This window comes from Coregonus clupeaformis, unplaced genomic scaffold (assembly GCF_020615455.1).
Source record: "Coregonus clupeaformis isolate EN_2021a unplaced genomic scaffold, ASM2061545v1 scaf0012, whole genome shotgun sequence".
Classification (NCBI taxonomy): Eukaryota; Metazoa; Chordata; class Actinopteri; order Salmoniformes; family Salmonidae; genus Coregonus; species Coregonus clupeaformis.
In genome coordinates, this window is record NW_025533467.1 from 1,665,838 (window position 1) to 1,693,220 (window position 27,383).

The following is a 27,383-nucleotide window of genomic DNA, read 5'->3' on the forward strand; positions in this document are numbered from 1 at the left end:
TTTGTATTTATAGTGTATATTATATATAATCAACCATCGATCTAAATAGTCAACCAACCAGCCAACCAACTAATCAACATATCACTCCGTTGGGTGTGCCTGCTGTGCGTACCTCTGTGTAGATGATGGCAGTCATCCAGAAGCGCTTGGTTGGGCGTGGCACAGACAGCATGGCCCAGAGGAAGATAAGGATGGGCAGGATCAGACTGAGCAGCGAGGCTGACACCATGTGGTTCAGGATGATCACAAAGTAGCACAGCATCTCTGACTTAGACACCATGGTGTTGTACAAGGCAAACACCAGTCTCAGGTGTCTTGGAAGAGACTGGAAGAACTGATCAGACGCTTCGATTTCATCGTTACCAAACATGCTGCAATAGAGGAGAATCACAGTACGTGAGAAAGATTTAAAAGATTTTTGTGATACTCAACTTTACTTTACTATGAGGTACTGTGATACAACTGAATGGGTACACTTGACTATACCACGACTGTAACAAGAAAAACCACAAAGTCCCAATCTCCATTGACTGACTTGTTGAGCAGTAGCTCGCTGGCCGTGAGGTTCCTGGTCTCACTCAGAGGCCTGGGGGAGTCTGGGAAATCTTCGCTATTCTCATCACACTCCAGATAGTCCAGGGAGATGGATCCTGAAAGCATCACAGCTTTTTCCCTCTCCTCCTCTTCTTCCTCCCTCCATTCCTCCTCCTCCATTCTATACTCCTCCTCCTCTTTATACTCCCCCTCCTCTTCTTCATATGCATCCTCTCCTTCTTTACTGTCCTCCTTATTGGGAACAGTATCGTCATGGCTGATGGAAAATGTAATTCAGAAAGAAAGATGGATATAAGATGGAGTCAAACACACTATGAGTTTATAAAGGGGTATAGAGAGTTAGTAGATATGAAACCAAATATACAGTAAGTCAAATAAAATCAGAGTTTATTTGTTGAGGAGGAGCTGGCAAAACGGCCACCTTCTCCATCGGTGCCATCTTGAATAATGGTGTACGATATACAGAGCAGAGGAAACCATAAGTGCATACATGTCACCATCACCTTGGTGGAGGGTCTTCGGTGTCAAATGAGCCAAGGTCCAGGTTTGCAGTCTTCAGTAGTTTCCGTCTGAGTTGGTCGGCAGCGGGCTGGAGTATAGGAGGGTCATCCAGCTCATCCAGAGTGGGCTGACGAGACCCCAGCAGGGTCTCATCCGTCATGCAGCTAAGACATGATGACAGGGAAACATGTTGACCATCCTGGTCCTATGAAGCCATTCATAAAGCCTCCATAAAGAGGTTATAATGCAGAATAGCATAATAGTAGAAATACTCAATAATAAATAAAAGAGTGATCGGTTCTGTATAATACATGCAGCCTGCTAATGGAATAGGAATTAATTTAATGAATGAACGAATCATGACTCTATAGGTGTTACATCAATGCTGACCTGGACAAGCTGCTACCCCAGGAGATTTTGGAGTGGCCGTGTTTCAGCTTGGAGTAACCTCGTGGTGATGATGGTACAGGTGGAGGGGAGGAGACGGGGGGAACTATGTCTTCCTGGTCTTCCAGGGAGGCCAGGGTGTTCTGTCTGGACATCCAATTCTCATAGAAGCGCTTCACGCTCTCCTGTGACACCTCTTTCCCCTGTAAAAGGAACCGGGAAAAGATTATACCTTTTATTTTTGTCAACACTGCAGGCAGGACATAACTTAAAACAGAGGTTTACAAGTCAAATGACGTATCCCCTGTAGATGAATGTTACTTCACCTTCTTCTGTTGCTGGCCTAGAAGAGCCCTTTCAAAGCGTAGCACTTTGGAGATGTCCAGACCATCTTTGCAGAAGGAGTTCAGGCCCTCAGTGAGGTCATCCAGAAGGGACAGGATAAACACCCATAAAAACTTGAGCGAGTCGATGATCCTCTGAAATATATTTTCTGTGAGAGGACAGAAACATTGTATCAAGTTAGTGGCAGTACACAGACTTCTAGAGTTCTTCTACTGTATATCCATAAAGGGTCTGTTGAGGTGGAATGTTTACCTTTCTCCTCCGCTTCCTCTTCCTCTTCCACCTCCAACTCATCCTCACTAGACTCCGCCCTCTCAATGCCTTGGATCAGACAATGAAAATCATGACGACACAAAATAATACATTAGTTATTCTGTCTCTATGACAACATTATGCAAACAGTCCCATACAGACCAGCCCCTCTTACCTTGCTGTCTCTGCAGCTGTTTCTTTGCCCTCCTCTTCTCCTCTTTTTCGTGCAAATTCAGGGCTGCTTTGGAGCTTGTGACCCATGCCTCATAGGCTAACTGTGGAGAAAGGAGGCACACAGCTTGACATCACATTCAACAACGTACCCAAATATTATTTTACTACTCTTGTAGTTAGTCTTCTATGTCCCTCACCTGAAAAGCAGATTTCTTCTTTGGTGGTGCCTCTTCCTCTTTCTTTTCCTGGACTTCCTCCTCTTCCTCTTCACTGTCACTCTCAAATAGATGGTAGCCACAGTCGTTCCCAACTGAAGGAAAGACAGAAGTGTAAAACAACAAAGACATGAACTCCTGCTCATTCTACCTTATACTATTGCAGCATGTGAACTGTTTTGATCACTTAAAATTACTTGAATTTGAATTAAAAACAGACTATTCATAATGAGATGAAATGAAAATGATCAAACCATATCCCCCTATTGAAGGTTCTGTCTGTAACTGAACAAATCTGAATCTTATTACTTAGGTTTATGGAACACTTACCACCAGGCCGTGAGACCCATGGTTTCCACCATTTCTCCTGATCATTCTCTGACTTCTCAATTTCACCTGGAAAACATATTCACCCATTCATCCCATCCCTCCATCATAAATGTATCCTTTCATTCAGTGAGAATAAGAAGAATAATGACCATGATGAGTTGAGTCTCCCACCACCTTAGAATGTAAAGCGATTTGAGCAGTTTTAGTAGTTAGTGTTATTGAATCTAATATTAAAGCTGGAGGTAGACGTTGCCCCTAACCACAGAGCTAGGATCAGACTATCTTACCCCCCAATTCTAGTAGGGGGAAATACAAATATCAGATCAAAGAGTATACATATAAGAACTGACCCTTCATCAGTGGTTATGGACAACTTCTACTAGCTCCATGACGCTCACCCTTTGGCACTATATCAGTAGGGGGCGCTGCTGCGTCTCCTTGGCCAGGCTTACTCTTCTGTTTGGATTTGATCTTCTCCATCCTAGAGGAAGGGTTCAACACAGTGAATTAAAACAATGCAACAATAGCAAACCCCTTTGACTGAAAACTAGATGAGAACAAACAAACTGCTGTGGCATAAGTCTTACTGCTTCTTCAGCGTCTCCACAGACTTCTTCTCCATCTCCAGTCTTGCAGCAACCAGTTTCTTCACTTTGGCTTCAAAGAGCTCAGCACCCCTTGAAATATGAAAGACAAACAACCTATAAGGACATACATTCAGCTGGTTCCATTCAATAGATTAACAAGCTGTTGTCTCAAAACATTACTATTTCCAATAGTACCAAAGCATTCTAAAATCATCTTAAATCATTGGTAAGGAAGTGGTCAGGTCAGTAACTAAATGATTCTAACCTGGAGGCCAGGATCTTGGAGGCCCTGAGGTCAGACACCACATACAGGAAGTAGTAGCTGAGGAAAACCCTCCTCTGAGCTAGGAGCACGGTGAAGCAGATCGCATCCCACACGATGCCAGCCTCCCCCTCCGGCAGCTCACACTCATCATCAGGAGCAGCTGGGAACACACACACATATACACACATATGTAAGCACACACGCAGGTGTGCACGTAGCTAAACACACAGACACAGATAGGACAGGCTACACAAATGCACAACAACACACACACACACACACATACACACACAGTGTGTTAATGGGTATTATCAGTCAGACTTACGGAGATCATAGCCTTTGATTGTACAGACCATGCTGAAGGCCTGAATGAGCCAGCAGCCATTCTTCAACAGGCTGTCCAGATAAGCACATGAGCCAAGCTGTGGACACACACATACAGCAAGACAGATAGCTCAGAGGAGACAGAAGACTTGACATGAGACAGTGAGAGTAGTAAGTGAAGCTGTTACATTAGCATCAAAGAATGAAGACTAGATTATTGCACCAACACAGAAAAGGCAGTTAGCATTGACGAGTGATTAAAACCGACTGTGTTTTTAGCATAATACAATGTGGTACACACAGTATATGAATGAAAAAACACTTTCAGCAACAAGGATAGGCTAGGTTTGAGGAACGGCTAGCTGAGACAGTGAGTGATTTGCTAGCTAACATACAGATAGCAGGTTCTTCATGCCGATGACGAAGCAGGTGTATCCGATGAGCCAGTCCCAGAGCCTGAGGATGTATCGTACGGGCTGCATGAGCAGGCTGCCCCCGAACAACATGAAGTAGAAGCAGGCTAGCAGGTAGCCCAGGCAGAAGATGTTGATGCGGGTGGTGCCTGTGATGAAGATGAGGCACAGCACCAGCCAGAAGAAGTAGCTGAAAACAAACACCTTGACCATGTCCAGGTAGGACCTGAGGTAAGGAGAGACACATTCACATCCATATTACCATCTGAGTAGGTGCAGGAGTTTGTCCATATCATTTGACCTGACTGGAAAAAGCTCTGGGCCCTAGTTGTAGGCTGTAGGAAAACGATAAAGGAGTTGTCCAAAGAGTTGTCTAAAGCACTCACAGGTCTGCGACCACGCTAGCTTAGAGAGTCCTCTGACCTGCAGTGGAGGAAGTTGTTGACAGGGATGTACTGGTTGAAGGAGCGCGGGTCCAAGCTGCGGCTGATCTCCACGTTCTCCCCCGCCATAAGGCGCACCGCGGCACGGTTCTCCTCCTCAAACATGTTCCACTGCAGCGAGGAGCACAGGAGCAGGAGGTGGTCATCTGGACACACAGAAAAACAAAATTGCTGCCTTGATCACTTACACTACATGACCAAAAGTTCTTCCACACCGATCTCGACAAACTATTTCTATATGGACCTCACTTTGTGCACAGGGGTATTGTCATGCTGAAACAGGAAAGGGCCTTACCCAAACTGTTGCCACAAAGTTGGAAGCACAGAATTGTCTAGAATGTCATTGTATGCTGTAGCACTTGGCGGTCCCGTTCTGTGAGCTTGTGTGGCCTACCCCTTCGCAGCTGAGCCGTTGTTGCTTCTAGACATTTCCACTTCACAATAACAGTACTTACAGTTGACCGAGGCAGCTCTAACAGGGCAGACGTGACGAACTGACTTGTTGGAAAGGTGGCATCCTATGACGGTGCCACGTTGAAAGTCACTGGGCTCTTCAGTAAGGCCATTCTACTGCCAATGTTTGTCTATGGAGATTGCATGGCGGTGTGCTCGATTTTATACACGTGTTAGCAACGGGTCTGGCTGAAATAGCTTAATCCACTAATTTAAAGGGTGTCCACATACTTTTGTACATATAGTGTATGTCGGAGCTCCAGATTGATGGTGTATGAAGGGATTTCATTACACACTACATATAGTAGACAATGGCCTGAATCCTTGAGATATGCATTCATACTTTCATGTAAATCAAGAAAGAATGTAAATGGGAGATTTCCCCAAAATTTCTGAAATTGGAAATGGCTGGGATGAAGACAGAGAGACTCACAGAAAATGAAAGAAGGGGCAGGACGCATGGCAAAGTCAGGCAGATAAAGCCACTTGATGAGGTTGGAGGTCAAGGCCTGACTGGAGGTTCTCCATGGATAATCTGACAGATAGAGGAGAAGATTAAGAAAGCAGTGATGGAAACAATTCCATCACTCTGTGTAGCCTACTTACTATTCCATCACAGGGTAACTACATGTTATTACACTGGCAGTAACTTTAGTATGAGGCCTACGTAATATGCAATCGTGTGACTCAAATCCTAATCACACCTATGGTGTATTTACTACTGTAGTACATTGTAATCTCCAGATATCTCTCCTTACCGACACAGAGAGCGGGAGGGATGCCGATACAGAGCAGGTACTGCAGCACCATGAGTCCTGCAGTGAAGCAGCAGTACTTAGGCCACACCTCCCCCATGGCCTTCCTGCGTCGTCGTGACAGAACAGCTATCAGAGCACAGGAGTGCAGCAGCGCGTAGAAGTCCATCCGTTGGCCAATCACATTCACCGCCACCACAAAGCACACCTGAGGGACAGGAAGACCATCTCAAAGAGCTATGCAACCACTGTGACATGATGATCCTCCAAAATGAAAACATATAGATTAACAGCACAGTCACTACAAATCTCATACAAATCTCAAATGGAAGCTACAGTAAAATAGTTATATCGGTTATAGCTACTGTACCTCCAGGCCAAACTTGTAGAAGAAGTAGTTGATGAAGTATTTGATGCAGGGCAGGATGCCGTGGTCCAGGTGCTGGCGTGTGATGCCCTGGAAGATGATGCTGAAGGTGGGAACCTTGAGGTCGTTGCGGAGGCGATAGTAGAGCTGGTGTCTATGGACCGTCACCTCAAACATCAGCAGCCCCAGCACCATCAGGTGGTTCTGACATCAAAGAAAAACACAACCAAAGAACACTCAGACGATAGAACCACAGATTAATGAAGCTACCACACTAACAATAGGATATTCATTTCTATGTACCGTACTTACCATTATGTATTAATCTGTTATTAAAATGCATACATCTCAATATCTCTCTTTCAATGGCTTTCATGGCCATACAGTGCATGGCATGACTGACAAATGACATCAATATTACTAAATAACCACAGACACTGAGTGAGAAGCTTGTCTTACCCTGAGACAGGGCAGTATCCTGTCTTCACACTTGCGCAGCTCTCCACACCATATGGCTGGGTCAACAGGCTTCACATACAGCACAGACCTCCTCAGCAGCTCTGCCATGTTCCCCTCCAGCTCCAGCCCCGTCCCGTTAGCTGACACCAGGCTCTGCAGACACACAGAGACACATACTACTGTAAATGTAGATAGTCACACACACACAGTCCATTGTGTCTAAAACATCACATAATGCCCTTGGGAGCCAACCATTACCGAGTAGATATTGATGCTACAGAATAATGAATTAGTCAGTATTTGATCAGTGTTGGGCATTCTAGTGGTAAGTGAACTCACAGTGGTACAGTTGGAGGAGTACTCCAGAGGTTTGATGACCTTGAGCTGGTACAGCATCTTACACACCACCATGACACAGGTCCAGACTGACGACACACTGGAGGCGATGGGGCGGAGCCGGGGGAAGGGCAGGGCAAAGGCCCACAGTACCAGAAACAGGAAGTTCATCAGAGACACCTTGGGTAAAGGAACACAAAGAATGAAAACTCATGTTTACTGCAGACCCCCTACACAGCATATGTGGTGAAATCATGGTGTTTCAGGGTCAGTCACGTAAAGACATCTGACCTCTTGCAGGGACACCCAGATGATGCCGGTAGAGACGATCTTGAGGCTGTGGAGCTCCAGCAGCCTCCAGCCTATCTCTTGAGCCCGCTGGAAGACAGCCAGAGCCTGGAGCAGCAGCAGGCCGGCCCGGTCCACTATCAACCCCCACTGGGTCAGACGCTCCTCTGGGGGGCCTAGCGGACACAACAAGGACACCAAACTCAGGGTCAGATAAAATATGTGATATGCTGTGCTGTTTATGTGGCATATTTGTTTTGTATTGTATATGTGCTGTTAAAATAAGCTTACTTTTGGTACAGTAAATTAGAATCTGAATCTCAGTGGCACACACCTGTTCCCTCCTGCTCCTCCTCTGGTTTCTTCTCTGATGAGGCAGACAGTCCATCACTGTCCAATGTGTGCTGACTCCCCACACGTCCTGACTCCCCACTCATCTGCTTACTGTGCTCCTTCGCCATCCTAGCAGGGAGACGGTAGGCAAGTCATGGAAGAAGTAATACACTATATACAGAACACACTGTAGAATAATGATACAATACATGTAAAGGAAGAAAATGTATGGAAAAATGTACCGTTTCTGTAACTTTTCAATGTTTTCTTTAATTCTGAGGAAAAATAAACATCAGTTAAACATTGTACTTAGAGTGCTAACATTATTTTAAATTATCTGAAAAAGACTGCATTAACATTTTTAAGAATTCATAATGGACTGATGGAATGAAATTATATCACCCAAATATATTTTTGCCCATTAAAATGGGCCTTCTCTGTATATTAATGCAACACATTATCAAAACAGCTCAACTCCTTTTTTATACTGTAAGTTTGCCCAACTAAGGGTGTTTAAGATTTCTGAAACACTGGGCAAACCACCGTGTGTGAAGCATGCCATTCATGGAGACACAAATGCAGCTCTTACATGTCAGCTATCACATTGATTGAGTTCCTCAGCTCTTCCTCTCTGGATGAAGAGAGATGGACAGAATGGATGAGACACAACATAGAGATGAGTGGAGAATGACAGCATGTTTTCCAAAGAAAGGAAAGAACAACTCCAGCGAGGATTAAACATGATTGGAGCAATCAGATCATTACATTAATTTACTCCATTTTCAATATTTCTCTACAGTAAATGGAGATTATACTGATTATGCCATTGTACATATTTGTTTTATTAAAGGCCCAGTGCAGTCAAAAACATAATTTTCCTGTGTTTTATATATATTTCCACACTGTGAGGTTGGAATAATACATTGAAATTGTGAAAATGTTGATAATGCTCTTTTAGTGTAAGAGCTGTTTGAGAACACCCGAAATGTCAGCCTGTTTTGGTGGGAAGACATCACCAGGCGGTAAATTAGTTAATAGACCAATAAGAAAGAGAGTTCCAAACCTCTCTGCCAATAACAGCTCGTTTTCTGTTTTCACCTCACCACTCAGACCACTCCCAGACAGTCCTAGCAAAATTATTGATTGAGAAATTGCTCTTTGCTAAGAAGCTTTTTTTGTTTCTTGTTGACCATTTAAATTGAAAAAAATCACACTAAGGTACTCAATTGTTTCCCAGAAATGATTTGATATTGAGATAAAAACAGCAGCATTGGACCTTTAAATGCCTCTAAAAAGAACAGTTGACATGAAAATGACATGAAAGGACCACTTTGATGGACTAGTAACAGTTCCCTTCTCCCTGATATAAAGCACATTATAAACTAGGTGGTTCGAAGCCCTGAATGCTAATTGGCTGAAAGCCGTGGTATATCACGGGTATCAAACATTTATTTTTACTCTTCTAATTACGTTGGTAACCAGTTTATAATAGCAATAAGAGGCACCTCGGGGGTTTGTAGAATATGGTCAATATACCAGAGCTAAGGCCTGTATCAAGGCACTCTGCGTTGTATAAGAACAGCCCTTAGCTGTGGTATGTTGGCCATATACCACACCCTCTCGGGCCTTATTGCTTAATTATCCCAGGGGTTGTGATCAGGTTAGCTGTCCCACCTGGTTTGTCCCTGGCGGACAGGTATGTTGTCCAGGTCGGTGAGATCCAGGAAGTCCTGGTTGAAATAGTGCAGCTGCAGGATACAGGCCAATAGGAAGGCTGCAGGGAGGAGGATCCGAGCAAACAGCTCCACAGTGTCGTACTGCTCCAACCCCAGATCACGCAGACTAGAGGACAGAGGACAGGGACAGCACTGAGCATATAACGTCTACCAGTGGAGGCTGCTGAGGGGAGGATGGCTCATAATAATGGCTGGAATGGAGCGAATGGAATGGCATCAAACACATGGAAACCATGTGTTTGATGTATTGGATATCATTCCACTGATTCCGCTCCAGCCATTACCACGAGCCCGTGCTCCCCAATTAAGGTGCCACCAACCTGTGATGTCTACAGTATGCTATTAGCCATGGATCATCAGGGAGAGTTTCAGACACAGGGTACAATATATGAGGAATTCCTGGGCAATGAATGAGTCAATGAATGAATTAACACTGTAGCACTTTAAAGTCTTGGGGTGACAACAACAATATGGAGGCATAAGCAACATTTTGAATGTACAGGGTTGACCACAGTGCCACCATGCACACTCACCCTTCCTCAGACATGCCCATGATCTGTCTGAACAGGCCAGACACCGTCTTAAACTGGTACATGTAGATGGCTATCAGGACGACCATGGAGTAGCCCACCACCACCGCCCAGAAGTACTTTAGCACTCGCCTCCACATGTCATAACAGATCTGAGGAACGGTAACATTGATACCATGATAATCAAGGTCAAATCACTCTACAAATACTAATCATAAGGAGCAAAAACAGTAAAATACGTTATTTTATAAAGATCATTCAAGCACTCTGATTTCCCTCAATTACTACCCACATTTCATGACAACAGGCGTCCACAAAACAATTTGCCTTTTCAAACCAATCTATCATCGCTGTCTTCAAGAGAAACACTCTTTTCACTCCACTTCGATACAGCTACACTCTTAGAAAAAAGGGTTCCAAAAGGGTTCTACCTAGAACCTTTAACATCCTAAGAATCGTTTTTGGAAGAAAGGGTTATCTGATTATTCTTTGAAAGGCAAGAAAGATTATTTAGTTCTACATAGAACAATATATAATATTTCCCAGAATGCTCTGTTGCAGGGAGATTTTCAGAATTGTATGTTTTACTCTAATATCTTTTTTTTTTTTGCATGTACAGTGCATTCGGAAAGTATTCAGACCCCTTCCCTTTTTCCACATTTTGTGACGTTACAGCCTTATTCTAAAATTGATTAAATTAAATGTTTAACTCATCAATCTACACACAACACCCCATAATGACAAAGCGAAAAACAGGTTTTCAGACATTTTTGCAAATGTATAAAACATACAAAACAGAAAGACCTTATTTACATAATTATTCAGACCCTTTGCTATGAGACTCTAAATTATGCTCAGGTGCATCCTGTTTCCATTGATCATCCTTGAGATGTTTATACAACTTTATTGGAGTCCAGCTGTGGTAAATTCAATTGATTGGACACACCTGTCTATATAAGGTCCCACAGTTGACAGTGCATGTCAGAGCAAAAACCAAGCCATGAGGTCGAAGGAATTGTCCGTAGAGCTCCGAGACAGGATTGTGTCGAGGCACAAATCTGGGAAGGGTACCAAAAAATGTCTGCAGCATTGAAGGTCCCCAAAAACACAGTGGCCTCCATCATTCTTAAATTGAAGAAGTTTGGAACCACCAAGACTCTTCCTAGAGCTGGCCGCCTGGCCAAACTGAGCAATGGGAGGAGAAGGGCCTTGGTCAGGACAACGACCCTAAGCACACTGCCAAGACAACGCAGGAGTGGCTTTGGGACAAGTCTCTGAATGTCCTTAGTGGCCCAACCAGAGCCCGGACTTGAACCCGATCTAACATCTCTGGCGAGACCTGAAAATAGCTGTGCAGCGACACTCCCCATCCAACCTGACAGAGCTTGAGAGGATCTGCAGAGAAGAATGGGAGAAACTCCCCAAATACAGGTGTGCCAAGCTTGTAGCGTCATACCCAAGACGACTCGAGGCTGTAATCGCTGCCAAAGGTGCTTCAACAAAATACAGAGTAAAGGGTCTGAATACTTACAGTATTTCCGTTTTTTTTTTTTTATACATTTGCAAAAAAAAAATTAAAAAAATTTCTTTGTCATTATGGGGTATTGTGTGTAGATTGATGAGGGGAAAATACAATTTAATCAATTTTAGAATAAGGCTGTAACATAACAAAATGTGTAAAATGTCAAGGGGTCTGAATACTTTCCCGAATGCATTGCTTGGTCGATTAATTTTATGCTACACAAAGATAAATAACATTGTTTTCTAAACTAATCCAATCTGTTAGTAATTGAATTTATTGCACCCATTACTGAGATGGTTGTTCCAGTTTAGATGATTGAGGTAGTCTCAGTATTCAATCTTCCCTACCATGGCAGTCATTCTGAATGCAGGTTGCAGGTGATTAACAATTCCACTTGTTGGCTATCCTAACTCTGGCTGGATTCCAATAGGAATTACACATCACTTTGCAAGCCAGCATAATGTGACTTGCAAGCCTGATGTGGCCTGTAAACCAGGAGATTCCTAACACCACTGTGTTAGAGTATAACTAGGTCCTCAAAGAAAGGCCTTATGATATATGTAATGTATTGTCATAAATAATACAATTTTAAAGGCTAATAAGGCTGGTGGAACCGTTCATAGACGGTTCTAGGAAGAACCCTCCAAAGATAAAAGGGTTCTCAGTAGAACCCTTCACAGACAGTTCTAGGAAGAACCTTTAGATGATAACCGCTTTATAAAGGGTTCTAGGCAGAACCCTTCATAGAGGTTTCTAGGTAGAATCATATACAGGGGGTTCTTTGAAGAATCCTGCATAGAGGGTTCTAGATAGCGAAAATGCTCTCCTAACCTGCTACGAAAATCACTTCTGGTCGTAGCTGTATCAAAGTGGCGTGAAAAGAGTGTGTCCCCTGTATTCATATGTTATTTCCACATTCACAATGTTTTACATAATAATACCTACATTATTAAATATAATGCAGCAATATACGCAATATATATTTCCCCTCAGTCAGACTGTTTGTGAAACAACAGTGCTGCTGGCAATGATAAACAAGAGGGTCATCTTGGCTTCCTTACAGTATGTGTGGTGTGAGGTAGTAGTTAAGCCAATAAGTTGCTGTAAGTGCTCAGAGCTAAAAGGTCAGCAGAAATACAAGATGAGGAGGGAAACCAGGAAAACGGCAGCAGAAATGTTTTGTGTCTGTGTTTACGAAGTAGGATCAATATTCATAACCGGATCTGTATTGATGAGAGTCTCGGGCTGTCGTTGAGGTATTGGATGCAAAGGGAAGGTAAATGTGTCATAATGTTTTGTTGACCCTCTTTGCTTCTTAAGTGCCGTAAACAGCTAATGATGACTATTAGTTAGTTAGTTAATTACCGTATCATTAGCATCACTAGAAATTCTTGGTTAACTAGCTAATATGGCTCTTAAATCAAACAATTTCACAGCCATTTTCCTTTTCATTTGACACAATCTTATCTTTCACTCAGTTTGTTAATTCCCTTCTCTTTTGAATAACATTGTATATAGAAGCTTATGTAATATACACTTTATTTATAGAGCACAATATATATGGTATTTCCTGTGCAGTACACACAACAACATTGGTATAACATTATCTAGAAGTAAGTATGAGGCCCACCTGATAGAGGACAACACAGAAGAGGAACAGCACGATGTAGAGGATCTTGTAGACCATCACCTTCCCAGAGAAGCTGACCACAAAGAACGTAGAGCAGCAGAACAGGATCCAGTACTTCACCAGGGTTCCTTTGACCGCTGAACCCAGCATCTCCATTATGGAGGAGGTGTCACCTTCATCCGCTAAGGGAGAGGAGGAACACAACGTAGAACTAGTTCAAAGGGTCAAACACAACATAGAACTGGTTCAAAGGGTCAAACACAACATAGAACTGGTTCAAAGGGTCAAACACCTCTATGGGTTAGAGCACTGTTAAGTGAAGAATGTTACAGACACCTGGGTACAATATAATATGCATTTCTAATGCATTTGATCAATACTGTATTAGAGAATGTGACTTTATCAATGTGAATCCATAAAGTATGCATAAAAGGAGAAGAGTCCATACATGGTAGCACTTTGACTTCATCCAGAGACTCTTCTGACTCCTTCAGATCCTGCTCTTCCTGTTTCTCCTTCAGTTGTTGACGGAACAGAAGCAAGAAGCTAAAGGCGTAGAACATCTTGGCTCCCAGGTGGACACAGGGTACTGGGTAAGTGACCATGTCAAAGTCTACCAGCACGGCGTGAGGTAGGCCAGGGTAAAGCTCGTCCTGCCGCAGCCTCAGGCCGCTCAGGAAGGCGAGCAGCAGCAGCACGGTGCCGTACACCGCCAGGAAGGGAGCGCTCATCATGGCATAGCGCCGACGGTCACGCATCATCCAGATCAGACACGACCACACCAGCAGGGCGAACGTCAGCCAGCTGTTATAGGTGATGCTCCACACCTGAGGGGTTGAAGGAACACAGGAGGCACGCCACACATATTAAATACACTCTTAGAAAAAAGGGTTCCAAAGGGGTTCTTCAGCTGTCCCCATAGGAGAACCCTTTTGGGTTGCATGTAGAACCCTCTGAGGAATGGGTTCTACGTGGAACCCGAAAGGGTTCTACCTGGAACCAAAAAGGATCATTCAAAGGGTTTTGCTATGGGGACTTCTGAAGAACCCTTTTAGGTTCAAGATAGCAATTATTTTTCTAAGAGTGTAGTTATATAGCCATGTTTATGTTAAAGAGATGTAAGGTAATGTGAAGGTAATTGATCTCTATTCAGTTTGATTTTTAAAGGAACTGTTTTCATAAAGTGAATTGTTCAATGACTAATGTCTACACCAAAACTATAATACCATCATAGAAATAAAGTGGTTTACCATCATGATGATGAGTGCGCTGACATAGCTGTGCTTCATGATGAACAGGCCGAACACAACCAGTCCACTGGGGCCAGGAGGGGTGGGAATGGTCTCTGTATCCTGTATAGACACCTCACTCCTCTCCTTCTCTTCCTCACTCCTCTCCTTCTCTTCCTCACTCATCTCTTTCACCTCCTCTGACTCTGAGAGAGGAAAAACAGCAGAGGATGTAGTTTAGAAGAGTTTCTATTGCATATAATTGTCAGATTTTAAGACTGTGCTGTGTCAGATTCTACACTAGTGAGGAATATTTATTAAATATCAAATTACTACCATTTATTCATGACTGGGTACGATCAAAATATCCAGGTGGATATAAATAATACGGCAACACTTTATTTGGATAGTCCATCTGTAGATCTCTACAGTAACATTTCAACTAACTATCTACTTATCCTAACCCTAGCTCTAACCCTAACCTTAACCCTTAATCCTAAACTTAACCCTTACCCTAACCCTATCCCCTACCTTAACCCTTACCCTTATTCTAAACCTAACGTAACCCTAACCCTAACCTTAGCAAGCAGTTGCTTATCAACAGATACTTTTGCATCTACAGATGGGAAATCCAGACTATCCAAATTAAGTGTGACCAATAATACTTCCCATACGTCACCTACCTTGTGAGAGTGACAAGTCTATTCCTTCATATTGTGGTGGAGGGTAGCAATTTGAATATCCTGCCGCTGGCCCTACCAGCAGTGACCCCACCTCCTGTCCTCTCAGATCATGCCATGAGCTGCTCATCAGTAAAACCATTGGCTGCAGAGGAAAAACAGTTTACTATGAATTTTGTCTTTGAAGAAAAGTGATGCATACCAAATATATATAGTGTCTAACCAGACATTTAAAGTCCCTTTAAAGTAGTTATAACAACAACACTTTGGGGTACATTGGGAGAGCAGAATGTACCTCATGTACCTCCTCTGGCATGTACGCTTCATCATCCGTACTGGTCAGTAGCTGTGATAGACAAAGAAAGACAACTGTTCAAGAAATCTGTAGAAAATCATGTTGGCAACACTACAAGAGGCTAGATTGTGAAATAGAACTGTATTAGATTTCAACACCTCCAGTCTGTCTCCTGAGATGAATAAGATCTTGGAGAAGCTGGGGGGATCCTCATGGGTTTCTACTGGACTCTCAGACTTCTCCAGAGTATCCTAGCAGAAATACACAGACAGCACCATGAAATGACACACACACACAATTAACACCTCCAATAAAGCATAAACCAGCAGCATAAACCCAGTTTTCTTTCATCCACAAGTCATTGACTGCATGTGAAATGTCACCCTATTCATTATATAGAGCCCTACCCATATAGTGGTGCACTATATAGGGAATAGGGTGCCATTTCGGACGCAGTCATTAACTTAGGCATCTTAGTTGCATTGGCGCCTCAGTCTTAGTTAAAGTACCTCCTCCTCCTCAGTGATGTTGACCCACTTGTGCAGCAGAGCCACCAGTGTGTAATAGAGGAGCAGCAGCACAATGGGGTTGGTGAAGACAGGCCAGCTGACGTCTGGCTGCAGACCCAGACTGTATGGCTCAGTCTCATTGGTTTGGATGACCGCTGTTATACCAAACAGCCTGAACAAAACCAGAGAGAGATACACCAGATCGGTTAACAAACAAAATTCACAGTGGATAGATCAAGTAGATACTGAAATCTGAAGACGGGCATGTATCAGTTTATGACATTTAACAGTGATTGTGTATGTCTGTGTCCAGTGTAGTAGAGTGTGTTATTATTTTCTATTTCGACAATATGAATAAATACAATTAGTTTTGTATCTGTACAGTCAGTGTCCAGCCAGTATCCTGTGATGCTACATCCTGGTCCCATGGCCCTACCTGGCATAGATGTCCTGTGGGGGTACGATCTGTTGGGCCAGGGGCAGCTGGTACAGGTAGAGGCTCAACAGGTGACCGGTGCTGAATATAGCCATCATCACACAGAGGGTACTGAAGAACAGCATGCTGAGGGAGCGGAGTAACACCCACCACCACACCAGGCCCAGGAACGTCCCGAAATACACCACTGAGGTCAGGGAGGGCAGAGTGATGCCTGGTACATGGGGAGGAGGACCAGTCAAGAGGAGAAAGGAGAAGATTATAGTAGTGTGGGGGAGCAGATAGTAAATTAGTTGTCTTCATTTGGCTGAGCTATACAGCAGAGAAGGCTGAGCCAATGCAAGACTTTGAGTCTGGCTCGCAAGAATAGTACATAAGAGTCCAAAGTGACTTCTTTGAATGCAATGAATTAGATTAGAATGTACAGCAAGGAAAGGACAGCCTTTTGAGATGTACCTGCCAGCCCTAGTAGTATGGTGACCACTACTTTCCCTGCTGTGTTCATGATGGCGGACAGCAAGAGGCGCAGTCCAAGGGCAAATGCAATGAACTTCTGGACAAACTGAGGAAGGGCTGCCGGCACCGCTATGCTTTCATCTGAACTGTCATAGGACGAGCCGCCTGTGACCTCACTGCCAACCTCAGACTCTGAGTCGGACATGTCCACATCCTGCTTTGTCAGAAGAGCACTAGTTTGACGGACATAACACCATTTTACTTTATAACAGATTCAATCTAAAGGAGTTCCATGTTCAAACCACTAGAGTAGAAGTGCTGAAATACTGCATGAGAAGGTGATGCGCCTCACCTTCAAATTATTTAGAACATATCGGCATGTATGATGTACATTTCTAACGCTCTCATTTAAAACAATAATGGTTAAACTACTGTGTACTGTGAATTGAACAAAAGTGGCAGATGAAATTGGCCATGTGCATACCTCAGGGTCAGAGGGTGCGATACAGTTCTGGTTAAGTTGGGGCATGGGGCGCAGCAGCTTCCTGACCAGGCGCAGTATGAAGAGCCCTGACAGGAAGAGCCCCAGATCAGGGGCTAAGAGACGCACAATGTTCCCTGCATCCACCAAACTGAACCTGGGGACATAACACACAACAAGTGATTAACAACACCCGCATTAGAAACAACACCAAAGTCTGTTTTAAAAAAGTAAAGAAAATGTGGCCCTACCGTACAATGCCCAGATGGTAGAGAATATTCTCCCAATATTCGTTCTCTGTTGAACAACACAAATATTTCAGATAGAAATCAAGTCTTGTCTTATCAGCAAAATGCCAAAGCAACATCCACCCTCATAAATGTTTTCTTGAATGAGTAAGTTCATTATGCTCTCCATGTATTAAAATGCTAAAACAAACATCTGTCTCTCTTTTGGTTGCTGTCCAGCAGCATCTCTGAGTATTTGTTGTTAATAGCTCAGTGAGCTGATAGAGGCTGGTGTTATCTTACCATACTGAGGTACGTAGGCAAAAGTGATCTGCATGAAACACTGGAGAGCCAGAAACGTCACGCTGGTAGAACAGATGAGCAGCAGGAACGTCCCTGTTTTTCCTTTAGAAATACAAGACCAGAGACACAGATTACTGGGGGGAGAATAGAATAGAAACGTTATTTTCCATTTTTGTGAGAAACAGTACATGTCTTTATTCCTTTCCCAACCCCTCTGAGACACATACAAGTATTCAGATCAGCCAGTCGGTATTCTGTTATCATCCGTACAGGGATCACTGCATGTAATTAGGCTGTTACTTTTAATGGCCTTTTTTAACTCAATTTTCCCCTATCTTAACGGCTGAGGATAGTGGTAGTGTCTACTGTGGAAATGCAGATAATATAGGTCTCTGTACTTACAGATACGTAGTGAGCTGTGCTTACTAAACGAGGATGATCACATTCTGCCTTCCCAAAGGATGCCTAACGACAGTATTAAAACCACAGAGTCATTCTGTGTCTTGTGAGCAGTTTCTGTGATCGATAGTTTAATAAAGTAGGCAACATGGAACTGGATTTGCCTGAACAGCAGAACAAATTAAATAAAAAAAGATAACACTTGTACTTAACAAAGACATTTGGTTTCAGTTTAATTGTGTGTGTACATTGAATAGATACTGTATCTATGAAGACAAAGATTTATAATGCTCTGTGAAATGTGTATGTCTTGACATTTTCAAATGTTCAACTCCAACAAAAGCCAACAATTTCCTCTGTAGGCAATAACCGAACAGAACAGAGCAGTTAGACAGCAGTGGCATATTAACAGAGGCTGACCCCTATAATTAAGAGAGAAGAGTGAAAACAAGGCCTGGTGGAATGGTGCAGCAATAGCGGAGCCAGCAAATGGGCTTCCGATGCCCAGGTTTTTACTAAAAGCTTTGTTTCATTTCTGCTCTACTAAGTGAAGGCCGGTCAATTCTGCTTCTGTATGATGTGTTTAATCTCTGCACCCCACCCCTGACCACTCAACCCAGGGGTGATGTCATATTAGCGAGACAAAGACTGAAAAATGATACACAAAGCTTTTAAAGAGAAAAGGGCTAATAGTCCAGCATGCAAGAAAACCATCTCGCAAATGCTGACACCACAACATTTAATTCCACTATGTAATTACTAGGTTATACATAATAGATCAGACCATACTAGCAACATCCCTTTACAAAGTAAATGGCCAATCTTTTAATTCATCAACTTTATTGATAAACATACAATAGAATGCACACACATGTTGTATGTTGGTCAATATGAGTTGAGGAATCACACACGCTCGCACACACACACACACACACACACACACACACACACACACTGCAACACTCTTCGAAAAAAGGGTTCCAAAAGGGTTCTTTGTGGAGGGATAGGGTTCTACCTATAACTATTTTGATCTGAAGAACCCTTTTTGGAAGACAAGGGTTCTTTGTAAGGTAAAGGGTTCTACCTAGAACCTTTAACATTCTATGAATCGTTTTTGGAAGAAAGGGTTGTTTAATGATTGTTTGGAAGGCAAGATGGATTTTTTGAAAGGCAAGAAGGGTTCTACATAGAGCCACATTTCCCAGCATGCTCTATTGTGGGTTATTTACAGAACTGTTTGTTTTAATATCTGTGTTTTTGCATGTACATTGATTGGTTGATTAGTTTTATGCTACACAAAGATAAATAACATACATTTTTCTAAACTAATCCAATCTGTTAGTAGTTATTACACACAACTTATTACACTAGTTACTGGGATGGATGTTCCAGTTCACATGATTGAGGTAGTCTCAGTATTCAATCTTCCCTACCCTAGCAGTCATTCTGAATGCAGGTTGCGAGTGATAAAAAAATTCCACTTGTTGGATATTCTAACTCTGGCTAGATTCCAATAGGAATTACACATCAATTTGCAAGCCAGCATAATGTGACTTGCAAGCCTGATGTGTTAGGGTATAACTAGGCCCTAAAAGTGTAACGATCCCGGCAGTCTGAGTCGGGTCCTGTCTGTGGACTAGTTTTTCTGTTCGTGATCTCCAGTTTCCCGAGGGTTCGGGAACGCTCCGGGGAGCTCTCTTGATTTCCGCACCTGCATCCCATCAGCAATCTGCACACCTGGTCCTGATCATCACCCTTCTTAGGCTCTGGCCTAACATCCATTCCCTGCCGGATCGTTAGCCATGAACAGTAGGTTTACCAGAGTATCAGTCTTAGAGCCTAGCGTTAGTTTTGTTGTTTTTGCACCTTGTTGGTTTGTTGCTTACTTACCCCGTTTTGTTCCATCTGCAGTCACCCGTCCGGGAACCTTCATCCAACCTCTGCCTGGTGGTCGGCGGCTGCCGACCCAGGATGGGATCAACCACTGCACCCCCAACAACTAATCAACGCCGCCCGCTCTGTTCCCTGGATTATTCAGCATCACTCTTGAATTTGTAATAAACACTCACCTTCGTTTCAACTTACCTTGTCCTGGTCTGCTTCTGGGTTCTGGCTTAGCAACTCGTGACAGAACGATCCGGCCAGTAATGAACCCAGCGGACCTGGACTCTGTTCGCCATGCCATTACCCATCAGGAGAAGATGTTGGGCCATCATAGCACGGTACTACAGGAGATCGCGTTGTCAGTTCGAACCTTTCTACCGGTCTGACGGAGGTCCAGAACCAACGCAAGTTTCCGGTGGAGGATCCACTACCGGTTTCACCCATCTCGCCTGCCGCTTCTGGAGCTGTGTCCTTCCGTGAGCCCAAGGTTCCGACGCGGATAAATATGAGGGGGAGCTGGGAAGATGCCGTTCCTTCCTTATGCAGTGTGGATTAGTGTTCGATCTACAGCCCTACTCTTATGCCACAGACAAGGCTAGGATAGCCTTTGTGATTGCGTTGCTGCGTGGTCGAGCGCTGGAGTGGGCTTCAGCCGTTTGGGAACGACAAGACCCCCTGCATGGCTTCATACCAGGGGTTCACGGCCGAGATGAGGAAGCTCTTCGACCATTCCGTCCGAGGGAGGGACGCAGCTAGGCGCCTGTTTTCGCTTCACCAAGGAACTCGCAGCGTGGCCGACTTCGTGATCGAGTTCAAGACGTTGGCTGTGGAGAGTGGGTGGAACGAGGAGTCTCTGCAAGCGGCCTTTTACCAGGGTCTGTCGGAGCAGCTCAAGGATGAGTTGATCTCCTATCCGGAGCCTAGTGACCTGGACAGCTTGGTAGCCTTGTCTATTCGGGTGGATAATCGAGTCCGAGAGCGAAGGAGGGGAGAAGCAATGGGGTCCGTCCAATCGATCAGCTTCTCAGTTCCCAGTCGGGTCGGGTGGTGGACCAGAACACGCCGATCATTCTCCACCACAAAGGATTAGTGGAGAGGTCCTCTCTCCCGATTCTGAACCCATGCAAGTGGGGCGGCACGGGTTAACCAAGGAGGAGCGTCAACATAGACGTAAGACCAACTGCTGCCTCTACTGTGGTAGCTCGGGACATTACATCTCCACTTGTTCCCGGCGGTCGTCAAACTGCCCGGCTCGCTAAAGTTGGGAGGACTTTTAGCGAGCCAGTTTCAACCTCTCAGTACCTCTGTCAGACCCCGTTTCCCGGCTACCCTTGTGAACAGGAATCAGAGCTTAGCGATTAACGCTTTATCGATTCAGGTGCCGATGGAAGCTTTCTTGATGCCGAGTTGGTGGAACAGCTGGGGCTTTCCAAGGAGCAATTGCCGGAAGCCATTGAAGCGACCACTCTGAACGGCAGTAGTCTGGCACGTATCACGATGAGGACTGAACCGGTTAAGATGCGGTTGTCGGGAATCATTCTGAGATGATTTCATTCTTCATTCTGCCGTCTTCCCATGTTCCTCTGGTCCTTGGATACCCCTGGCTGAAGGAACACAATCCCACGTTCGATTGGGTGACGGGCAAGGTAACGAGTTGGAGCCTTGATTGTCATGCTAACTGTCTCAAGACTGCCTGCCCCCATTCGGTTCCCAGTCAGGTGATTGAGGCTAAACCCCCAGATTTGTCCCTGGTTCCCGAGACATATCACGATTTGGGGGAAGTTTTCAGTAAGCAGAAGGCTCTGTCACTCCCTCCCCACCGACCATATGATTGTGCCATCAACCTGTTCCCTGGAGCTGTCTACCCCAAGGGAAGGTTATACAGTATCTCCCGACCTGAACGTGAGGCTTTGGAGACCTACATCAAGGAGTCCCTAGCTGCTGGTCTCGTTCGTCCCTCGTCATCACCCCTGGGGGCAGGATTCTTCTTTGTGGGTAAGAAGGATGGCTCTCTTCGACCGTGTATTGATTATCGGGGGTTGAATGACATCACGGTCAAGAACAAGTATCCCCTGCCCTTGATGAGTTCTGCCTTCGACTCCTTACAGGGTGCTACGGTGTTCACTAAGCTAGACCTACGCAATGCGTATCACATGGTCCGGATCAGAGAGGGGGACGAGTGGTTGACGGGTTTCAATACACCGATGGGTCACCCCGAGTATCAGGTGATGCCGTTTGGACTGACCAATGCTCCAGCGGTATTCCAGAGTATGGTGAACGCACGTCCTGAGAGATATGATCGGTCTCTTTGTGTTTGTTTACCTGGATGACATTCTGATCTTCTCGAAGGAACCTTCCGACCACGTCCAGCATGTCCGGCAGGTTCTGCAGCGATTGTTGGAGAATCGCCTGTTCGTGAAGGCCGAGAAGTGCGAGTTTCACGCCCACACGACATCCTTTCTCGGGTACATCATCTCCAGGGGAGAGATTAGGATGGACCAGGAGAAGGTTAGAGCGGTTCTGGAATGGGCCCAGCCCGGTACGAGATTGCAGCTCCAGAGATTTTTGGGGTTTGCGAATTTCTACCGCAGATTCATCCGGGATTACAGCCGTGTGGCCGCCTCCGTTAACTGCCTTGACTTCCAGTATCAGGACCTTCAAGTGGAATCCGGAGGCGGATTCGAGCGTGCCTGGATTTGAAGAGGCGATTCACCAACGCACCGATTCTCTCTCAACCGGACACGGCCCGTCAGTTCGTCGTTGAAGTGGACGCGTCTGATGTGGGAGTTGGCGCCATCCTGTCGCAGCGATGCTCCACGGACAGTAAAACCCATCCCTGCGCCTACTACTCTCGTCGCTTTTCGCCTGCGGAGAGGAATTACGATGTGGGTAAACCGGGAGCTTCTCGCGGTGAAACTTGCCTTGGAGGAGTGGCGCCACTGGTTGGAGGGGGGCGGAGCAACTGTTATTGTCTGGACTGACCACAAGAATCTTGCTTACGTGCAATCGGCTAAACGTCTCAACTCCCGTCAGGCCAGGTGGGCGTTGTTTTTCGGACGATTCAAGTTTTCCCTGACGTTCCGACCTGGATCTAAGAACGGCAAGGCGGACGCCTTGTCCCGGATGTTCTCAAGACGGAGGAGTGGGTCCAAGACCGGGCAATTTCCCCCGGAACTGCGTCGTGGGAGCAGTTATGCGGAAGATTGAGGAGGAGGTGCTGGCGGCCCCTTCGGACTCAGCCCGGTCCCGGTAACGGTCCACCCGGTCGGTTGTTTGTGCCTGAGTCGGTTCGTCCTGCTGTCCTCAAATGGTCCCACGCCAGCAAGATGGCTTGTCACCCTGGCGTGGCTCGGACAATGGCGTTTCTTCGCAGACGTTTTGGTGGCCTGCCATGGCCGAGGATACTGGGGGTTTTGTTGCTGCCTGTCCAGTGTGTGCGCAGAATAAGAGTACCAATCGGCCCAGCTCTGGACTACTTCACCCCTTCCTATTCCCCGGCGACCATGAGTCGCATCTGGCCCTGGACTTCGTCACTGGGTTGCCCGCTTCTGAGGGGAACACGGTCGTTTCTGACTATCGTGGACAGATTCAGCAAGTTCGCCCACTTTGTGCCAATTGCCAAGCTTCCCTCTGCCTCGAGACGTCCGAGATCCTGGTTAGGGAGGTTTTCAGGGTCCACGGTTTGCCCAGTGATATCGTTTCCGACCGTGGCCCTCAGTTTACCTCTGCTGTCTGGAAGTCCTTCTGTTTGGCCATTGGAGCTACAGTCAGTCTCACATCTGGTTTTCACCCCCAATCCAATGGTCCAGGCGGAGAGAGCCAACCAGAAGATGGAATCCACGCTACGCTGTCTGGTCTCTTCCAACCCCACCTCCTGGGTCTCTCAGTTGCCTTGGGTTGAGTATGCCCACAATACTCTCCCTACATCTGCCACTGGGATGTCTCCTTCCAGTGCCTGTATGGCTACCAACCTCCCCTGTTCCCTTCTCAGGAGAAGGACTCTCAGTGCCTTCTGTTCAGGCCCATATTCGGTCGTTGCCACCGGACCTGGCATCGGGCCAGAAAGGCACTCCTTAGAGTTTCGGACCGGTATCAGCTCCAGGCGAATGTCGCCGGATCCCCGCTCCCACCTATACCATCGGAGATAGGGTTTGGTTGGCCACACGGGATCTTCCGTTACGGACTGAGTCTAGGAAGTTGTTACCGAAGTTCATTGGTCCGTTTGTGGTGGAGAAGGTGATCAATCCAGTGGCAGTTCGACTCAAACTACCGAGGACGCTCAGAGTCCATCCCACCTTTCATGTCTCCTGCCTCAAGCCTGTTTTCCTCAGTCCTCTGTTGCCTCCTCCGCCTCCCCCCTCCTCCTCCTCGGATGATCGGAGGTGGTCCTGCCTACACGGTGCGACGATCATGGATTCCAGACGGCGGGGCCGGGTTTCCAGTATCTCGTGGACTGGGAGGGTATGGTCCTGAAGAGAGGAGTTGGATTCCGCGGCGACAGATCCTAGATGCTGACCTCATCCGTGACTTCTACCGCCTCCATCCTGGCGCTCCGGGGAGTCGCCGGTGGCGTCTGGTCGGAGGGGGTACTGTATGACGATCCCGGCAGTCTGAGTCGGGTCCTGTCTGTGGACTAGTTTTTCTGTTCGTGATCTCCAGTTTCCCGAGGGTTTCGGGAACGTCCCGGGAGCTCTCTTGATTTCCTGTACCTGCATCCCATCAGCAATCTGCACACCTGGTCCTGATCATCACCCTTCTTGTAGGCTCTGGCTAACATCCATTCCCCTGCCGGATCGTTAGCCATGAACAGTAGGTTTACCAGAGTATCAGTCTTAGAGCCTAGCGTTAGTTTTGTTGTTTTTGCACCTTGTTGGTTTGTTGCTTACTACCCCCGTTTTGTTCCATCTGCAGTCACCCGTCCGGAACCTTCATCCAACCTCGCCTGGTGGTCGGGCGGCTGCCGACCCAGGATGGGATCAACCACTGCACCCCCAACAACTAATCAACGCGCCTCGCTCTGTTCCCTGGATTATTCAGCATCACTCTTGAATTTGTAATAAACACTCACCTTCGTTTCAACTTACCTTGTCCTGGTCTGCTTCTGGGTTCTGGCTTAGCAACTCGTGACAAAAAGAAAGGCCTTTGATATTTGTAATTATTGTTATAAATTATTTTATTTTAGAAGGCTAATGAGGCTGATGGAACCATTCATAGGCGGTTCTAGGAAGAACCCTACAAAGATAAAACGGTTATCAGTGTAGAACCCTTCATAGATGGTTCTAGCAAGAAGCTTTAGATGATAAAATGGTTATTGGTAGAACCCTTCATAGAGGGTTCTAGGCAGAACCCTATATAGGGGGTACTATGAAGAACCCTACATAGAGGGTCCTAGGTAGGAACCTTTGCAAAGGGGTTCTACCTAGCACCAAAAGGGGTTCCCCAATGGGGACAAATCGAAGAACCTATTGAGTGTACTTTTAACACTATTCTGCAAATAATAGACAGGCAGCCCAATAACATTAACATTAAAACGATTTGTCTCCCAAGGGCCACATTGATCAAACATGGTGTTTATTAGCAAACATTAAAAACGTATAGAGGACCCTGTAGCATAGGATAAAAGTCAGTGTAACTTGGAATAAAATGCACCTTATTCTTTATAGTCTACAACTTGGGGTGCCATTTCAGACCTAGTGGTGTTACTCTGAGGTCTTACCTTGCATGGAGGTGAGAGAGGGGTTTGGCAGCAGGGGAAGGGTGAGCAGGAAAAGGAAATACACCACAGACAGACCATTGTACCGGAAGGATGACGCTATGGAGAGATAACAAAGATTTTACATGGATGTTTATTTGTATGTATAATATAATATCTAGGTACATACTGTAATTTTAATTTGTCTTCGGTGCTGTATTTTATGTGATTGCTCATTATGTTGAGTCCATCTTACGGAAAATCCAAATAAACACAGTTGAAACAGAAAGCAATAATTCATCAACAGCTGCTGAAACAAACAGCCTACTGTATTATCCATCAAAGAGAAAAGGCTTTGGTAATAAAATGCTATGATCCATTGCACCTACTAATACAAAATGCACAAGTGTTAGACTGAACAAAGCCCCCATCACACAGTAAACAAGTAGCTAGCTAAAAAACAATGCGGCTTACTGGTCACACCACATTTTATTCTTGGTCTTCTTCGACCAACAATGGCAATGAAACTGACATCAAAATCACGGATCATAGTTTTAACTTTTAAACTTTAATAATACAAAACACTAAAATGAAGGAAAGTATAATTTAATCAGTAATATATTTGTTTCTTTTTTGAAATTACTTGGAATCTTGATTTTCTATACTTAATTGTGAGGTAAAAAAGTATAATACTTACTGAATGAAAATACACTTAAAATGGAAAATGTGTCTTAAAGGGGTGACAGGCAAAGGTTTTCTGCTTGTTTATTTTTCCTTTCTTTATACAACAGCTAAATACATCATAAATGATCTGCACAATATTTTGGTCAGAGTAGATTTTGTATCCTTGATTTAACACTAAGAGAGGCATGGCTAGCTGTCAACATGCTCATTTGGAACGCTTGGAAATGATGTCATTTGAGGGCATTGTGAAAATTCCATAATCTGAAAAGTTCAAAGTATCTGATTTTAGTGCACAATTACACACATCTCTGAACTCACATGCTCAATATTGTACTGTTGAGAACACAACAATGCAATAAACATACTATTCAACAACAAAACATTTTTATTTCCCAGTACAGTTTTACGGCACACTTTACTCAATTACTACATGATCACATTATTACAATGTGTCCACTCAAATATATATATATATATTTTTTAGGGGGTAGATCAGCTTTAATGTTGCAGATACATTGTAACTTCCATCAATGTAATTGTCTGCATCACTTCTAATCCCCCATATGGGTTTTTTTCTTGCAAATAAATATATATATATATATACACACACATATACATACATACACATACATATACACACACATACATATAAATACATATACATACATATCCTTTAAAAAATATATATTTCCCTTTATTACTTTCCAACTCCACCACCCCTTCCCTAATTGGAGTAAACTAGTGAACAACAATGCTTAGGCCTCTACTTCCAGCTTATACATACTATATACATTTTATGGACACAGTCAATTTTACAATAATTATATTTTGTTTGTTTTTACTCCTGAACTTCCTCTACCCTCAACCTCTCCGATCATTTTCATGACGTCCATCCGGTTTGCTTCTAG

At 44.7% G+C, this 27,383-nt stretch overlaps 1 protein-coding gene across 1 annotated transcript in view; it reads right to left on the reverse strand.

Annotated features, from left to right (window-relative positions):
• The window catches only part of LOC121546448 (piezo-type mechanosensitive ion channel component 2-like), a gene marked incomplete at its 5' end in the record, with an annotated part of 35,071 nt that extends 9,160 nt beyond the window's left edge, over positions 1–25,911 (reverse strand). The window contains 38 exon segments of the mRNA XM_045212411.1: positions 113–371; positions 536–811; positions 1,059–1,220; positions 1,447–1,646; positions 1,770–1,936; positions 2,041–2,109; positions 2,216–2,315; positions 2,412–2,524; positions 2,760–2,825; positions 3,158–3,240; positions 3,347–3,436; positions 3,612–3,771; positions 3,937–4,033; positions 4,331–4,574; positions 4,772–4,937; positions 5,678–5,779; positions 6,003–6,207; positions 6,370–6,570; positions 6,826–6,926; positions 7,104–7,341; positions 7,453–7,625; positions 7,784–7,911; positions 8,372–8,413; positions 9,457–9,624; positions 10,052–10,200; positions 13,201–13,382; positions 13,649–14,027; positions 14,451–14,635; positions 15,113–15,254; positions 15,405–15,455; positions 15,563–15,655; positions 15,914–16,085; positions 16,350–16,563; positions 16,806–17,019; positions 17,290–17,443; positions 17,538–17,583; positions 17,817–17,918; positions 25,816–25,911. Of these exon segments, the coding sequence (XP_045068346.1) occupies positions 113–371; positions 536–811; positions 1,059–1,220; positions 1,447–1,646; positions 1,770–1,936; positions 2,041–2,109; positions 2,216–2,315; positions 2,412–2,524; positions 2,760–2,825; positions 3,158–3,240; positions 3,347–3,436; positions 3,612–3,771; positions 3,937–4,033; positions 4,331–4,574; positions 4,772–4,937; positions 5,678–5,779; positions 6,003–6,207; positions 6,370–6,570; positions 6,826–6,926; positions 7,104–7,341; positions 7,453–7,625; positions 7,784–7,911; positions 8,372–8,413; positions 9,457–9,624; positions 10,052–10,200; positions 13,201–13,382; positions 13,649–14,027; positions 14,451–14,635; positions 15,113–15,254; positions 15,405–15,455; positions 15,563–15,655; positions 15,914–16,085; positions 16,350–16,563; positions 16,806–17,019; positions 17,290–17,443; positions 17,538–17,583; positions 17,817–17,918; positions 25,816–25,911 (5,789 nt within the window).
• Between the last annotated feature and the right edge of the window lie 1,472 nt (positions 25,912–27,383).